The 17,593-nt window shown below is 47.7% G+C and overlaps 1 protein-coding gene across 7 annotated transcripts in view; it reads left to right on the top strand.

The window, feature by feature from the left end:
- Nucleotides 1–17,593, top strand: part of DPF3 (double PHD fingers 3) — a 260,012-nt gene that overhangs the window by 168,086 nt on the left and 74,333 nt on the right. For all 7 annotated transcript variants that reach the window (XR_007412711.1, XR_007412710.1, XM_025442362.3 and 4 more), the window contains one exon: nt 8,591–8,728. Coding sequence is in view for 5 of the 7 variants with exons in the window: in XM_025442362.3 (XP_025298147.1) it covers nt 8,591–8,728 (138 nt within the window). In the remaining 2 variants the exon portion in view is untranslated. The remainder of the gene's footprint in view (nt 1–8,590; nt 8,729–17,593) is intronic.

The raw sequence follows: 17,593 nt of genomic DNA, 5'->3' as shown, positions 1-17,593 counted from the left end.
GGGAGCCTACATTGGTTTTCTATCAGAGTTAAGGCACTAATTGCGTCAGGAGACATGCAGGCCTTGCAGAGCCCAGGGAAAACAGAGTATTGTGAAGTGCTAGAAACAAAGGACTTTGAGATCATCTGATTCAACTGTCCTATTTTACAGAGGGTGAAGCCAAGGCCCAAAAATGTATGGGTTTTGTTCAAGGGCGCATAGCTGGTTAGTAGGAGAATGAGGGCCAGAGCCTGGGTCTCCCGAAGGCCACCCATGCTAGTGGCCCCCAGGCTTCCAGGTGGGGAGGAGAAGCCCACTTAGACTTGCCCAAGAAGAGCTTCCTGGTGCCTGTACATTGCAGGTACCAGGGCTATTTTTTATCATTTGAGCTCAGTGGAGCTGTCATTGGCTCTTTGTGTAGGGCCTGGGTCTTTAAAATAGTCATAGGGATTAATACTCCACCATGAGTGTGCAAGTCTGACCTGGTGGCTTTTTGAAGTATCCCCTGAGTTTTATCCCAAGCTGAGTCATGGCAGGGCTTTCCTCACTTGGGGCTTCTCCCTAGCGGGGTAGGGGGTTGGTTGTAGGCATTTATCCATACCCCAGATGGTTCTGCTGAAGTCAGGAAGGTGTGGGGAGCCTCAGATGTCTATGACCCAGTCTAGTAGGGTATGATTCCCTTGTCAAAATAGCCTCCTTTTGTATTTGTCATGGGCCCACTGGCATATAGGATTCTACTCAGAAGGAACCAAGGGAAAAGAACTGGGTGACAGAATGATTGAGGTGCAGGCGGGATAGAAGTGCCGACAAGAGAGAGGGGGAGCCCTTCCATCTCGGGTGCCCAGTGGCAGGGGAGGACACGTGCCTCCTAGGACGGGGGTGGGAGGGTGGGTAGCACCTGCATCAGCTCGCTGCCCAAGCAGGGCCTGCAGGGCACCAATCCCCATCTTCCTCTTCCCACCCTCTGTTCTCCTGTCCGTGCCTCCCTCTGGCCAAATGCCACGAGAAGCAGAGGGCAAGGGGCCGTAGAGGTCAGCCCCAGGCACTGCGAGGGGTGCTGGATGGAGCATAACTCATCTTGCAGCCCTGTGCTTCAAAGTCGGGCAGACTCGACTTCCAGTCCCGCCTCTGCCGTTTCGGGAGCGGCTTCAGTGCCCTCAGCCTCAGTTTCCTCATCTGTAAAGTGGGGGTGATAATCCTTTATCCCGTGAGCTGCCGTGGGGTTCAGTGTAGGACGATGTGCCTGCCTCACCGCCTGTAAGCCTGACGCTTTGGAGGCCCCGGCAGGCGACAGGCAGGGCTGGGTGGACTTTACAGAGGACGCGAGGCGGCCGAGAGAGGAAGGTGGCATCCTCGGGTTGTATGAAAGTGCCGCGGGGCAGAACTGGGAACGAGACGCGGCCCGGTGACTCCCAAGGCCCGGGCTTTGTCTCTTGGACGCTCATCCCGTAATTGCTTCTGTCTCTGGGAAACCACTGGCTCAGATACCCACTGCGTGCTCCAAGTCGGGCTGATGAAAATGTGCCAGAGTCATTAAGTTATCAGTGGGGAAGGCGGCCGCTTCTCCCCTGCAGGAAGGATTCCGCTGTCTGCTGCAGGCGGCTTTGTTCGCACCAACTGCCCCGATTCCCTCCAGCCGCCTCCACCGCGGCCCCCTCCCCCAGATAAGGAGGAGCGAGGAGCGGGGGTGGGGGCCCGAGGGGCCGTAAATATCTGGGGCAACACTGAAGGTATTCATAACTCCAGACAGGAGGTGCTACCTGGAGAATCCGCTCTGGGTTGGGAAGTGGGCAAGCAGGATTTCTGCAGCTTGACAGATGGATCCGCCCCAGGGGAAGGAGAGAGAGGAAGGCAAGCTGGACCTTCCCTACTGTCACAGCCGGTCCCCTCTGAGCGCCGTGCCAGGAACACAAATCCAGGTGCCTGCTTGCCAAGGTGAAAGGAAGGGCCTTAGGCTGTGCCCGTGCAGGGTCGACCGGTCCCCATGGGGGATGGCTTCAGAGGGACACAACGATGCAAAGGAGTGGGCCCCGGGGAAAGGAGACCGGGATGGGAGGATGGGGTCCTGGCCCTCTGAACGCTTCAGCAGTCTTGGGGCTCTGTCTCATTCCACACGACAGATAATTCCAGAGTGAGGTTGCTGACGTGATAAAGGGAGAGCAGATGGTTCTAAGACTTTATTTTCAGAGTGTACTTTCCCCACCCTCTTTTCCTTGCAACTCCATCACCCCCGACTGCAGAGGAGAAATGACTAGATACCCCCCACCACACACATGCCGCTTTAGGGTTTATTCCCTAAAGGGAATTCCACCAAGGTGGCGGTGGTGCTGATAACAGCCCACGAAGGCTGCCAGGAGCCAGGCACCGTGTTAAATGTGTTCTTTCATGGGACCTCTCAACGTGAGGCAGATGTGCCGTTGTGATCACCCTCATTTTCCACGGAGGATGCGGAGGCACAGAGAGGGCCAGCAACTCAGCCCAGATCACACCGGCAGTTGGTAGCGGACTAGGCCACTAGGGTGGGATTCGAACCCAGGCAGTTGAGATCCAGCCTGCCCACTTCGCCACCACAGAGAAACTGCCTCTCTGAAGGCAGGGCCCACCCAGAAGCAGGGCCAGAGCAGCGAGTGGCACTGAAATGACTGTGGCTGCCTGGTTAACTGCTCTGGCCGGACTTCCAGGCTTGCCTCAGGGGGGCATTTTACTCCCAACTCGGGGCTGCTTGGGTCCCGTGTTCCTCATGGCAGCTCCTGTATCGTCAGGGCCATCGGGTGGTTTCTTTGCAGGAACTTAGCCCCTGATCGCTGACCCCCAGCCCAGCAGGTTTCCAGGGGCAGATACACAATTTACAGGGCCCAGGGCAAAATGAAAACGAGGGGCCCTTTGTTCGATGTGTATTAAGAATTTCAAGATGGTGACAGCAAAGCATTAAACCAAGTGTGGGGCCCTTCTGAGCACGGACCCTGTCTGAATGCACAGGTCACATGGCCATGAAGCTGGTCCATCAGCGTTCGGAGCAGCAGGGAGATATAATTAAATAGTGCTGGGTTTTCCTTTTCTTCCAATCCAGTCAGAGTAGGATTTCCAAGGCATTTCTTTCCATCAAAATGTAGCAGTCTGATCCAGATACAATTCCACCAAGATAAATCTTAGAAATCTTTTGTCCGTAGGATGAAGTCATTCAAAGGCCTGGTACTTGGGTTCGAAGCTTCGTTTTGGGGTCAGGCATCTTGCCGTATTATCTCCAATCTCTTCTAACCCTGCCTTTTAAACTCTCCTCCCTCCTGCCTCCTCCCCTTGAGCCTGTGAGCTCTTGCCAGGCTGTGCCCTGTTAAAGAACGAGCCCCATCAGCCTCCCTGACCCACAGTCCCGTCAGCCCCCTAGCCTCAGTGATGGGGCCATGCTGGAAGGAGTGGCCAGTCAGCCCTGTCACCACTTCCTCATTTCCAGGAGCATCCCTGGGCCTCTGACGTCTTGTCTCATCCTCTGTGAGGTTGTGGGTTCCCTTCTCACTAAGGTGGCCTCCTGGTTGTCAAATCCAGTGTCTCTTTTCAGCCTCTGTCTCTCAGGCATCTGACATTCTTGTGGCTCTGCTGGCTGCTCATCTGTAAAATGGGCACTTGGGTTACCGTGAGCAAATTACTTGAAGCGCTAGAATAAGCCTGGCACACAGTATACACAGTTATCAGCTATCAGAAGTGGCTGTGACTGGTGGTATCCTTGGTCCTGTCACCTGGAAACTCTACCTCTTTAAAAAAAAAAAATCCAGTGTAATTTACATTCCAGTATAATTTATATACTTTTATATTGGTTCCAGGTGTACAATGTAGTGAGTCAACAATTCTATATATTACACGGTGCTCATCATGATCAGTGTCCTCTTGATCCCCATCCCTCCACCCACCGCCCCTCTGGTAACCATCAATTTGTTCTCTATGTCTGAGTCTGTTTTTTTGGTCTCTTTTAAAACGTGTTCTTTCTGTTTTGTTTCTTAAATTCCACATATGAGTGAAATCGTATGGTATTTGTTTTTCTCTGACTGACTTATTTCATTTATTATACCCTCTGAATCCATCCATGTTTGCAAATGACAAGGTTTCATTCATTTTTATGGCTGAGTAATATTCTGGTGTATATATACGCCACATCTTCTTTATCCATTCATCTATCGATGGACACTTGGAAATCCTACCTCTTTGGCTTATGTTGCTCATTTCTGGGTGAGTCTTTCTTGACAAACTTAAAACAAACAAACACACCAGAGCAGTTTCTCTTTTTCTACCAGATTCTTAAGATCCTGATGTTTTCTGAGTTCTATCCTCCATCCACACCTTTCTTCTCTCCCTAATCTCTCCTCCTCTCCATATCCCTAACTCCCACTGCCACCCTGCCAACCTTCCACATCACCTGTCTTTTCTAAGCACAGGGTATTCATGGCAACCCCAGACTGAACTCATTCTCTTCCTTCTTTCAATCTAGTTTTCCTCTTTGGCTCTCGACCTATTGCCCCATAGGAAGCTGGGTGTTTTTGTTGCTTCCCTTAACTGGTATCGAGTGCCAGCTATGACCTGCCCCGTGCTGGTCGCTGGGGATGCAGCAGTGTGCACACACAGGGCTTGCCATGCTTGCTGCCAGTGGGAGGCACATATATTGATCCATGATGTATCCTCAGAAGGTGACAAACTGGGGCCCTAATTTCGATTGGGAAGACTTTCCTGGGAAAGGACATTTGAACTGAGATCTGAAGAATGATGAAGCCTTAATTAGGCAAACTGGGGCTGGGGACCATTGTGGGCAAAGGTCAGAGCTTGTGCAAAAGCTTTGTTTTAGAAAGAAAAATGTTTAAGGAGTGGAAAGGCAATGGGCAGAAGGGCATAGAAGGTGGTGGAATGTGGTGTTGGGTGAGGCTGGGGAGCGGGACAGGGGCTGAATGGTGCATGGCCAGGAAGGTCCAGTCACTGTCAATCTTTCTAGGCTCCTCCTTGCTGCTTATGCCCACCCCTTTCCACCGATTCTTTCTCTTTAACCCCTCTCCCATCCCGAGATTCTCATTGTTCACATATAGGAAATTAAAACATCCTCTTGCCACCTTCAAATTCATCTTTTGCATTATAGTCTTAAGTGGAATTTCTAAAATGTAAGTCTGAATAAGTCAGTCGTCAGGCTCCAATCCTCCCCTGGCTCCCCATTTTCAGGACAAAGTCCTGCCCTGCTTCCTTGCTTATTAGCTCCCTCACGTCCCACTCCTGCCCGCAGTTCCCCAAAGTTGGCCCAGAATTTGCTCTGGTGCCTGGATGCATTTGCCTCCTTTGTCTATCTAGTGATGTTCTGCTACCTTGCAAGCCACAGCTCACCCACCTCCTCCAGGAAGCCCTCCCTCCATACTCAAGCTGATGTGCCGTTCCCTCCTCTTTCCTGGATGCATGTGCACACTGGTGCATTTGTTCTGTTTCCCTCTTTGCTTGTTGACTTGTACGTCTTCTCTACAAGACTGAGCTCCTGGAGGGAGGGCACTGGGGCTCCTTTATCTTTGTTCACAAGGCTGGGCACATATGAGATGCTTAATACACGTTTTCTTGTGGTGATGAAGGAATACCATGGTATAAGCAGGTGGTGAGAAATGAAGCTCCATCAGGAGAGCTCTGTGTATAGAAATGATAGTTAAGAGGTCTGGTTTCTATGACCTCCATGTACTCTCTGCTTCTGTTTCCCCTAATGACCAGGCACCAGTCTCACTGTCCCTACCCGCCACTTCCATCCATCCCAAAGGGCAGGTGCACCAGGGTGGGCAGAGTCAAGCCTAAATATATTCATTCTTCCCGTGGAGTGGTTCTTAGACTATAGTGTGCACCAGCATCACCTCGAGGGCTTGTTAAAACAGAGATTTCTGGCCCCATCCCCAGAGTTTCTAATTCAGTCGATCTGAGGTGAGCCTGAGAATGTGCATCCGTAACAACTTCCAGGTGATGTTGAGGGTGCTGGTCTGGGGACTACTCTTCAAGAATCTCTCTTCTAGCAAAAGGGTTTGCTCTAAAAATAATTATCCTCTATGGTGTTGGGGAAGGAGACACGGGAAGCTTTTTGCTGGTTTGGTTTTGTAGGTTTAAAGACCTATTAGTATGAGATTAATGTGGATAGATGGATCAGATTCTACACACTTCCCTCCTCCCCCATCTTCTGGCTTTCCCACAAAGTATTTCCACGTTCAATTCATAAGCTATTCGATGAATATGTTCTGAAGGTGTAATATGTGAGTTGCAACATAAGGGGTGTTGTTGTTATTAAGATAAATTGGTATGAAACCATCCTTAAGAGAAGTCCTCCAGTACAGACATAACTATAATTCAAGGAGCTCAAAGAAGAAATGCCTGCTTGGATGGGTCGTGATTCCCTGATGAGTGGAATTGTCCTAGGCATCTAGTATTAGTGGGAATAAAAGAATTTAATAAGTAAGACCACATGACTATTAAGATAGTGGAATTCTGTGATTAAGGAAGACAGTGGTAATTGACGTAACAAAATGGCACAAATGGAATCTGTGGAGTTTATAGTAGTAGGGAGGTCTCCAGAGTCCCCTGAGGCCTCCTCATGGAAATTCTGATATTATTATCCTTATTTTTAATAAACATTTATTCCTCACCAGCAGTATGCTTGGCTACTAAGTGGATTTATATCCCGTGACCCCATAATTTGCTGTTTATTGACCTCAGATCATTGAAAAGGTTAAATAGAAGAAGCCACAAGCAGGCCCAGAGTGCACCTCAGGGGCCTCTTTAGGTCCCATTTCCCGAGTCAAATGGAATTGAGATGTGTAGTGCCATTTTATTTTTTTGAAATAGTTACAGCATAGAGAGAGAGAGAGAGAGAGAGAGAGAGAAAGAGAATGTAAGTAGCCAATTGTAGGACTTGAATTGATAGTCACTAGGTCACCAATGTGAATTTCAGACCCTCATCTTATTAAGAAAGCCCAACCAATTGCTAAATTCCATTGTTTGAGGCCAGAATCAAAGCCCTCTCTTTCGGGGGGCGGGGGGCAGGATCTAAGGTGTGGCAGGCTAAGCTGAAGCCCCTTGCCCCTCGCCCCTCATTTATCGAGCATCTGTTATGTGCTGGGTACTGAGTGAGATATTTTAGAAATATTATCTGTAATCCTTCAAGGTAAGTAGTACTACCATCATTTTAGATAAGAAAAAAGGCACAGAAAGACTGTATTTTGTCCAGTTTCACACAGCAAAACTCAGTTCATTTTTGGAAGTCAGCATAACCATAAAATCGAAACATGGTAAAAGATAGGTCAAAAATTCTAGATTTATCTCAAGTGTGAGTATAGATCCAAAATGTAAGATTAGAAAGTAGAATGCAGCAGTTTATCAGGTGGATAATACACTCTCACCAAATGGAGAGCATTCTAGGAATATAAGAATGGTTCAATAAGAAGAAACATTAGAAAATCAACATAATTCACCATATCAACAAACTGAAGGAGAGTCATATACTAGTAGATGCTCAAAGGCTTATAAGATTCTCCTGTAATAAAACTCTAACCCAGGGATAAGAGGAACTACTTCAATTTGATAAAAGCTAAAAATTAGCCACATGGATCATTCTAAACAGTGCCACTAAATCCAACTTCATTAAAAGTGAGGGTGATCTGGTCTTAAGCCATTTAGGTGGATTTCTGCTTCTCAGGTACTGGTCAGCCAACCAATGGAACTGCTTCTTTTTCTTCTTCTGTGCCCCACAGAACCATGTTTATGTTTCTTAGTGCTCTCATCTCATACCCTCCAAGTGAGAGGTTGTGCTTGTGAGGACACATTCCTAGATTTTGGGTATAGGAGGCTAGGATATGGGAGGCTCCCTGGGGCATTAAGGACTTAAGCTCTTGGTTGCCACAACTACCAATGATGGCTTGGCTTCATGGTTTTTATGGCAGGAGTGGAATGTGTTTTTCTGGCACAAAAGCACTGCGTGATACAACCAAAATATTATCTGTATAAAGCTTTTGCACTTTATACGGAGTTAACCACAGCCCGGTGGAAGGAGCATTGCATGGAATCCAGGAGACCTGGGTTCTAGTGGCTCTGCCACAACTAGCTGTGTGTTCCTTAGGCTTTCTGGGCCTCACTTGCCTCATCTGTGCTGTGGTATGTTGGACTGGATGGACTACCAGGGCTCTTTGACCTCAAAGTTACAATAATCATCACCCCTACTGCGTGCCTGGCACTGTTATAAGTGTTCTTCATAGAGATTAACTCATTCCAACAACTCTATGAGTAAAATACTATTATTATTCCCATGTGTCCTCTGAAGAAACTGAGGCACAGAGAGGACAAGTGACTTGCCCAGGGTATCACAGATAGGAAATGATGAAGCTCTTACACAGTTCAGCTTCCATCCTTTATTTTTCTGGTTTTTCTTTTTGGGCCAGTATTGTTACTGTGGTGTTGATTCTGTCCAGTGGGATTAGGGTTATTCAGGGGGTGAGACATTTTTTAAGGGAAACCCAGATCTGGGATAGATGGATGGGAGTCACTGCCTGGGAGAATGATGGCAGTAACTGCAGAGGTTGCTAATCGTTGCTTTTTTCCCCTCTTCTCTTTTCCTGTCTAGTCTGCGGCAAGCGCTACAAGAACCGGCCAGGACTTAGCTACCACTACGCTCACACTCACCTGGCCAGTGAGGAGGGAGATGAGGCTCAAGACCAGGAGACCCGCTCCCCGCCTAACCACAGAAATGAGAACCACAGACGTGAGTTCCCAGTTGTTGGGTTGGGGCAGTGGGTGCCCTTGAAGTGGGTGGGGCAGGGCCATAGAGTATTCTTTTCACCTCTGGCATCTTTGGTGACACCCATTGATTGGTTTCAATGTTCTGTGGTGACTTGGCTCTTTTAACCTAGCCCCAGCTGTCCTGTGGGTCATCTGAGCCCCGGGCTTAGACTGAGCTGGGCCAGGAGGCATATCCAGTTCTGTTCCCAGAGAAGGGAGGTGAGCGTTAAGATGGAAACATCCTTAACTGTCCATTGTCAAAGGCCAGACCTATTCTTCTTCCCTCAGTTCCAGAAGTTCCATTTACAGGTACTAACCTGACTTGGGCATAGCCCTTGCACATGTCGGTTTAGATGGACATTTCAAATGTTGCCTTGGCCACCAAGAGATGTAGAATATTCTTGATCTATTGCCTTGGCTGTTGTAGGGGTCATAATTTTGGTGTAAGGCTCTCCTGCCTTCAAAACACTGCCCTTGGGGATCCCTGGGTGGCACAGCGGTTTAGCGCCTGCCTTTGGCCCAGGGTGCGATCCTGGAGACCCGGGATCGAATCCCACGTCGGGCTCCCAGTGCATGGAGCCTGCTTCTCCCTCTCCCTCTGCCTATGTCTCTGCCTCTCTCTCTCTCTCTCTCTCTCTCTCTGACTATCATAAATAAATAAAAATTAAACAAACAAACAAAAAACACTGCCCTTGAGCCTCCATGCTTTTCACTTAGCAAGCATGATCTGGGTGCACTTGTCAAAAACTCAAAATGGGGTGGCATGTTGGAGTTTAGAGCTTGCTTCATGATGTGGCTTCCTCTAAATCAGGCAAAGACTAATTGCAGATACCATTTATTTTTTATTTTGTTCACAGGATTTGGGGGTAGATGTTCATAGAGTGAGCAATGCAATGTAGTTAAAGGAATCAGACCTTTAAAAATATCCAGACTCTAGGATCTGAGGGTGACTCCTGTGCACTTTGGTCAATCAACTTAGTCAACAGATGTCCATCAGCCATTCCTCAAATGTTTGAAATCATTAACATACTTTGGCCAAGACCTTTCTTGGGATTAGCGTTGGTTTTGCCTAACCCCACGCTCCTTTCTTCATGTAACATTGCCTTCTGTATTAGTGTGCTGTGCTCAGGCTGCCATAACAAAATACCACAGACTGGGGGGCTTAAAGGACAGAAATTAATTTTCCTGCTCTTCTGGAGGTTGCAAATCCCAGACCAATGTGTCATCGGGGTTCTCTTAGAGACTTCTGTCCTTGACTTACAGTCTTCCGTTCTCTCACTGCCTCTTTACCTGGTGGTCTCTCTGTGTTCACTTACCCCTGTTCTCTCTATGTGTCCAAATTTCCTCTTAGAAGGCTACCAGTCAGATTGAATTAGGGCCCACTATACCTTAATCACCTCTTGAAAGGCCCTGTCCCCCAAGAGTCACATCCTGAGGCACTGGGGGCTGAGGTTTCAACATACACATTTTGGGAGGGAACCCAATTCAGCCCCTACACCTTCTTTAGTTCTTACTCACTTGAGGGGTTCAAACCTTTTGTGTGACAGACCCTCATTTTCTTACCTGCTATTGTCATCCAGACAGAACCTGAGAAGCAGGGCAGGAGTGTCTGACAGAGTTGCCCACCTCCCCTTGCCAGCTTCTTTCTGAGTCATGCTGAACTCTCTCTCTCTCCTCCTTGGGGAGAGACTCCCTTGGTTCAGTCTTTCAGAAAGGAAAATGTGTGTGTGTGTGTGTGGGGGGGGGGGCAGCCAGCATTTACACCTCCCTGTTTCTTCTCTTATCCTTTCTCTGATCTGAGTGGCCTAGGCATACCTATTGTCTCTCCCGGCAAGGAGGCCGAGAAAGATCTCTTTTGATTGGGGTTGCTATCTGGAAAGTATTTATTAGCCACGGTTGCTCTCTCTGAAGTATTTGTTAACTTGGTATTATTATCCCACTCCCCCCAGTGCTGGCTTATCTTCTTTACATCTCTTCTCAAATGTCAAGCCACTGGGTCCCCGCCTTGCGGTGCTTTACTCATGCAATAGGGTTTGGAATGCTTCTCTTTTGTCTGCATCTCTTTTGTGTGTGTGCCCAGTGATGGCAACAACAGAGGTAAGTTCCTCCTGGTCCCTAGGTACACTGCAGTCCCGAAGAGGATCAAGGAAATCTCTTCCTTAGGCATCCCCACTGGCTCCCCTGTGCCCACACCTGCTGGCTGTTGACATCCAGGGTGGGCACTGGTGTATTTCTTTCTGTCCACCAGGATCTCCTCATGTGCTCTCGGGAGCCAGTGTTTTCTGTCTCCTGATATCTTCACCTTGAAGCCAGATGGCCCTGCTTAACCTGGAAGTGGTGTCTCTCCTCCTTCTCGATGGAGATGTGTCCTCGGCCTGGCTGCATGTTCTCTACCCTTCCCCTCTCACCTACTGATGATAAACTGAGTTCTTCAAAAAAGCTCATCAGATGACCCATGACAAACTGAGTTCTTCAAAAAAGCTCATCGGATGACCCAAGGGTTTTAAGCTGCATAGAAAAGAATAGATGTCCCTGGGTTCATCTGGGGCCTCCTTACATGAGGAAAGTTCCAGAACTTTCACAAACACCTTTTAATAACATCTGCTCACAATGCCTCTGAGAACTCTGGGATTAACTCCAATTTTGCTAGCAAGGAGAGTGTGGCAGGAAGGCCCCCCGATCCACAGAAGCCATCCCTTCCCTCTTCCCCAGTTTCTCTGAACAAATCTAAGAGACAGCAGCTCTTCCCAGGTTCTCTGCACCACGCATGCCACCAATCTGTTTGCTCCTCCGAATGTCTGCTCTGTTCCCTCCCACATTCCCCTGGTGAACAGCCCCCCAACCATTTTCTCGTGAGCGCTAATTGCCAGCATCATTAATACCCAGTCATTAGCTGCTCCCACTGTTTGGGGTGGGGGTGGGCTCCCATCCATCCTGCCCCTAAATGCCACTGGGGCTGTGTGGTGAATTGAATGCGACAGCTCTGCAGCATCTAAGGTCCCAGCTTTGTGATCCTTCCTTGGCAAGGCTTTTGGGCATAAGGGCAGGGTTGGGGGGGGGGGTAGGGGGGACAGGGGGAGGAGGGAGGCAGGAGAGCTGAATCCAAGAGGCTAATCTGCAGTCCCTCTAGGAAAAGTTCTGGACGCCAGCGAAGTGGGAATGCTGACTTCTCCCTCTTTAGCAGAGCTGCAGGGTGGCCCAGCTGCTTGTGAGCCCATGCAGGCCGGTGGGAAAAACAGCTCTACAGACTCAGGAGTTTTCTGTGGCGTGGGCATCTGCGCTTGCCTGCACCACCTGCAGCAGTAGAGACCTTTTGACTTTGGTCTGCCTGCTGTCCCTTGCCACACCCCCTGCCTGCGTCTCCAGCCAAGCGGCTGCTCACACCGGTGCCTGCCGCTGCTATGGGGCACAGCGGAGTGCTGGAGCCAGCACTGACCTCCCCTCGCCCCCAGCCCTGGCCGCCAGCTCAGCAATCGACTGCCCCTGCAGCCCATGTTTTCTCGCCTTTGTTCCTTTCCTAGCCGCTCATTTTCTCCTGAGTATACACTTCTTGTCTCTTCTGCAGATTTGTCCCCTTTCCTTCATGCCCTTGCCTCTCCGCCTCAACGCCTCAATGGTAGGCAGCCCTGGGATGCTTGGAGCTTGACCACTCACCTTGGGAGATGGTACTTTCCTGATGGGGTCTTCCCCACCTAAGCCGCCACCCTTCCCCTCTCTGTATGAGGCTGGATTTTTCCTCCTTCTTGCATTTTTCTGACTACCTCTGTCTGCTTTCTACAAATGAAATCATCACGTATATGTACGTGTGTGTGTGCATGTGTGCGCGTGTACATGCAGGTGCACACACACATAGACCACATATATATGAATAAAAGGAAGGAGGACTGGGGCGGGTGAAGCCTCTGCGTGGTGCCACTCAGAAGCATTCTCTCTCTCTCTTTCTCTTTTTGGTAAATATTTATTTCATTTTAAAATATTTTATTTATTTGAGAGAGAGAGAGAGAGAGCATAAGCACCAGCTGGGGGAGGGACAGAGGGAGAAGGAGAAGCAGACTCCCCGCTGAGCAGGGAGCCTGATATGGGGCTTGATCCCAGGACCCCAAGATCATGACCTGAGCCAAAGGCAGATGCTTATTTATTTATTTAGAGAGACCCCTATTTATTTATTTTAGATAGACAGAGAATATATTGAGACAGAGCCGGAAGAGGGGTGGAAGGTGAGGGAGAAGGAGGGGGAATCTTAAGGAGACTCCCCACTAAGCATGAAGCCCAACATGGGGTTCAATCCCATGACCCTGAGATCATGAACTGAGCCAAAATCAAGAGTCAGATACTTAACTGACTGAGCCCCCCAGGCACTCCACTCAGAAGCATTCTCTCGTGATTCCTGAAATGCCACCTTGGTAAACCATCCCAGTGGGGCCAGGATAGCAGAGAGAATTGGATTAACATTTGAAACCCTTTGACCCATGCCCATAATGTCAAAACTCTTCTTGAATTTCCTTTTATCTTCTGTGCACAGTGGGAATCTACCAGAGATGATATTTTCAAGGTACTTTTATGAGATCCTGGACATGAATGGAAAAGCTGTGTAAATAGATTCAGTCTAATACATTCATCTGTCCATCCATCCATCTATCCATCCATCCATTGGTTTAGTATCTTGTGCCAAATGTTGCCTCAATCCCTGTCCCTGAGGAGCTCACAGGCTTGAAAGAGAGTGTGTAATGGAGTATGTCTAGACTAGGAAGGACAAAGAGCTCAAGGGCGCAGTACACTTTCTACCCCTTAGGGTAGTAGTGCTCCTGGTGTAGCAAAAGAATCACCTGAGAACTTGCTGGAAATGTAGATTTTTGACTTCACCAGACCTGAAACAGAGACTCTGAGGGCGGGGATGGCAATCTGTATTTTATAGGGCTTTCTGGTACATGCAAAGGCTTGAGAACCATTGCATTAGGGGATTTCCAAAGGCCTCACTGAGGAGGTGACATTCAAGTTAGCTCTGGAAGAATGAAGAGGAATTTCCCAGGAGGGAGAGGGCTTCCCAGGTAGAGGCAAAAGTGAGGAGGTAGAAATAGCACAATGCCCCAGACAAGTGATAGTGGTTGGGTCTGACAGTAGCACCGGAAGAATGTTGGGAAAGTGAGTGGGAGCCACTGTTGGAAGCACCTTCTATGCCAGGTCATGTAGCTGGCATCCTGTATGAAGAGGAGAGCCACAGTAGCTATTACTAGAAGGCAAGGACAGATGATTTATAGAGAAATTTATTTGACAAAATATTAATTGTTATATGGTATATCTCTTTTACCTAATAGCATAAATGAGTATAAAATGTTCTCTGTAACACACTTAAAGCTCCTAAGAGGGAAGTGCTTTTTTAAAATATGGATCTATAAAATTTATTTCAAGTCTGTTTCTCAGGTATATGGAATGGAAGTTGGGTTGTCCTAGGTCCTGGGAGGTGTCAGTCTTCTGCATAGTGACAGTGTGCCTGGCACATAGCTGGGCTTTCAGTATCTGCCGAGAGAAGAAAAGACCCCACCCTAGTGTGCCTTTGGAGGGCATGTTGTACTCTGCAGAACTGGAAGAGGAGAGCTGAGTTGATTAAGGGTAATGTCGGCTGATTAGATAATCTGAAAATTAGTCTGATAATGTGCAAATTACCTAAAAGAAGCATATGATGTCATTGCTACACTGATGGGAAAGATCTAACAGACGTTCCTCTCCTGACATTCTTGTCCTCTAGCATATGGCCCGGGGGCAACGAGGAGAGCTTTAAGAGAAAGAGTGAAAATTGCCTTTGACACAAGCTTAAGGATTTCGGATCACTCTGAAGGTGTCTGAAAAACCATAAAGCGCACACAATCCACCACTTACCAACCTTGACGCAGGAAATTCAGGCTTTGTTCCGGGGGGGAGAGAGGAAAATTCAGATACAGTGCTCTGTCCAGAAAAGTGAGCTGCTACTCACCTCCTGAAGAGCAGATTTGGAAGCTCACAACAGGTGTTCTTCAGGTGAATTATTATTTAACTAAACAGTTTGCAAAGCAAGGGAAGAGAAACGTGAGGGGTTGCCCTGGCCTTGAGGATATACTTGGAGTTAATTTTTCAGACCTTTCAGCTGGGAGAATGGCAATGGAATTGGCCAGGCTAGAGTGTGAGTCATGACCCTGCCACTCAGCCATCTTGTGTCTGTGTGAATGTGGGTCAGTTACTCACACTTCTTTGCTCCTTTGTTGCCTCATCTGTAAGATGGAGAGAATAACTGTATTGACCTCATGGGGTTGTTGTGAGTCTTCATTGACCTCATGGGGTTGTTGTGAGTCTTCAGCGAGATGATGTGGGTGTTTGGCACCATGCCTGCACATTGCGAATGTGGATATCCCATCTCTGTGCCATTCGGACCAACAGAGCATGTCTATGACCACAGATGGTTAATCTGAGTCAGGGCCCGTCTGTGGCTGTGTGATACCAGGAAGCTAACTGCCTGTGGGGGTCTCATTGGCATCAGGCATAGCTATCAGAGCCCAGCCTGGCCCTGGCACATCCTTTGCTAAACCTTAGATGTAGGACAGCAATCCTTCTGTACAATCTAAACATGAGTATTTATTGAGCATTTATTGTGCATGTGCTCACTTGTGGGACTAAGTATAATTGGGCCTCTAAAAAAGTCTAACATGTGGTCTTAGCCCTAGGACAGTTTTGGGTTTAATTGGGGAAATAAGATGGGTGCAGGAAACCCAGCAGGAGGAAGCTGTGGAGTAGAGTCGAAGCAGTATAGCTTCGCTGTATTTGCCGTCCTATTTCCCCAGGACGGGGCATCCACCCACCACTCGCCTTTCTGGGAGCCCCCTTTATTTCTCTCACATTTTGGGCCTAATTATCTAGAATGTTCTGGATTGAAGTATTGCATATCCTGAGTAATGACAATGATAGTAATACCTACTGACATTCCTTGAATGTGTCAGACACTGCGCTAGGCATGCCACATTTTTCACTTTCATTCCTTGTAGCAGTCCTGTGAGTAAGGTAGGTGCTGTGTCCCCTGGAAGACACCAAGGTACATAGACTCCAACTTATGTGCTCGTGGACATGGAACGTGAATGTGAATTCTCCTGTCATGTGTCCCTTCTTGGGAAACTTCTTTAGGCCTCTGATTTTTTCTCCCTGCCTTTATCAGAAATAAAATTATTTTATAAAGGAGGAGAAAGAGGGGGAAGAAATGCCAGAAAGCCTACTAGGTGCCAGGTACTTCACATGCATCGTCTCATGTAAGGTTTATAGCCCACACGGCATGTGCTGTGACTCTCATTTTGCAAGGGAGGAGACTGAGGTTCAGAAAGTTTGCATCACTAACCCAAGTCACATGGTTACCAAGATTGGGAAGCTGACATGTGAATGTGCTTAAATTGGACACCATTCAATTAAGTCAGGACATTGGAACCTCAAGTGATGGATTCTAATCTCAAAGATGGGATCTTTTACTTGTAGTCCAATTGTGAAGTGCATCATAGCACACAGAGGCTTTTTGAAAGAAATGAACGTATTCATGGGCACTTATCTGGGACTGCCTAATAAAATACCATAGACCAGGTGGCTTAAACCATAGGGATTTATTTCTCACAGTCTTGGAGACTGGAAGTCCAATATAAAAGTGCTGATGTGTAGGTGTTTGGTGGGGATTCTCCTCTTGGGGTGGAGGTGGCCATCTTCTTTCTGTGTCCTCGCAGGGCTTTTCCTTGATATATCATGGTAGAGAGAAGCAAACTCTCTAGTGTCTCTTCTTCTTCTTTTAAAGATTTTAATTATTTATTCATGAGAGACACAGAGAGAGAGGCAGAGACCTAGAGAGAGGGAGAAGCAGACTCCCTATGGGGAGCCTGATGTGGGACTTGATCCCAGGACCCCAGCATCATGGCCTGAGCCAAAGGCAGACACTTAACGACTGAGCCACCCAGGCATCCCTAGTGTCTCTTCTTATAAGGACCCTAATCCCGCCATCCTCATGACCTCATCTAAACCTAACCACCTCCAAATACCATCACATTGAGGGATAGGGTTTCAAATGTGTTTTTGGGGAGACACAATCCAGTCCATAGGAGGCACATCTAATCTTCAAAGCGAACTTTAGCTTTTTGTGGTGTTATGTGAACACCCCCATTACAAATATGGCCTGAGATTTTAATTCGTCAATGAGTCTTACTCTAGAAAAAAAGTCACACATCACTTAGTTCAATAATTTTCCTATATCTTTCTCTCATTTGTGTCTCGCTGTCTTTCCTATCCTAGCTCTTATATATATCTCTTTCTGACCTTGTTCTTGAAAAGCAATAATGCTGTGCCTAAAGTGAAAATCCTAGGATTCATCCTTGCCTTTATTTTCCTTCACCACCTGTTATCAGCTTCTCCTCCAAAATGTATTCCAAATCTGTTTTCCTTTCTTCATCTCCTGGCCTCCACCAGCATCTGCTTGGGTCACTGCAACTTCATTATTTGGTCTGTCAGCCTGTTTTTACTCTGTGGAGTAGCCAAAGGGGTCTTTTTATTTATTTTTATTAAAAACAATTTTTTTTTAAAGTAGGCTCCACACCCAGTGCAGAGCCCAATGCAGGGCTTGAACTCACAACCGTGAGATCAAGAACTGTGGAGATCAAGAGTTGGATGCTTACCCAACTGAGCCCCCCAGACCCCCCAGGTATTTTTAAAGTATAAAAGATTATACCATATTCCACTCTCAAAACTTATATCACACTTGAATATGATCCAAACTTCTCACCTTGAGGGCCTGCATTTTTCTCCTCAAAGTGTGATCAGCAGTTTCAACATCAGCTGGGACTCCAGTGACCCA

This window comes from Canis lupus, chromosome 8 (assembly GCF_003254725.2).
Source record: "Canis lupus dingo isolate Sandy chromosome 8, ASM325472v2, whole genome shotgun sequence".
In the NCBI taxonomy this organism is placed as follows: domain Eukaryota; kingdom Metazoa; phylum Chordata; class Mammalia; order Carnivora; family Canidae; genus Canis; species Canis lupus.
The sequence above is the reverse complement of the archived record's forward strand: the minus strand, read 5'-3'. Positions and strand labels throughout refer to the sequence as shown.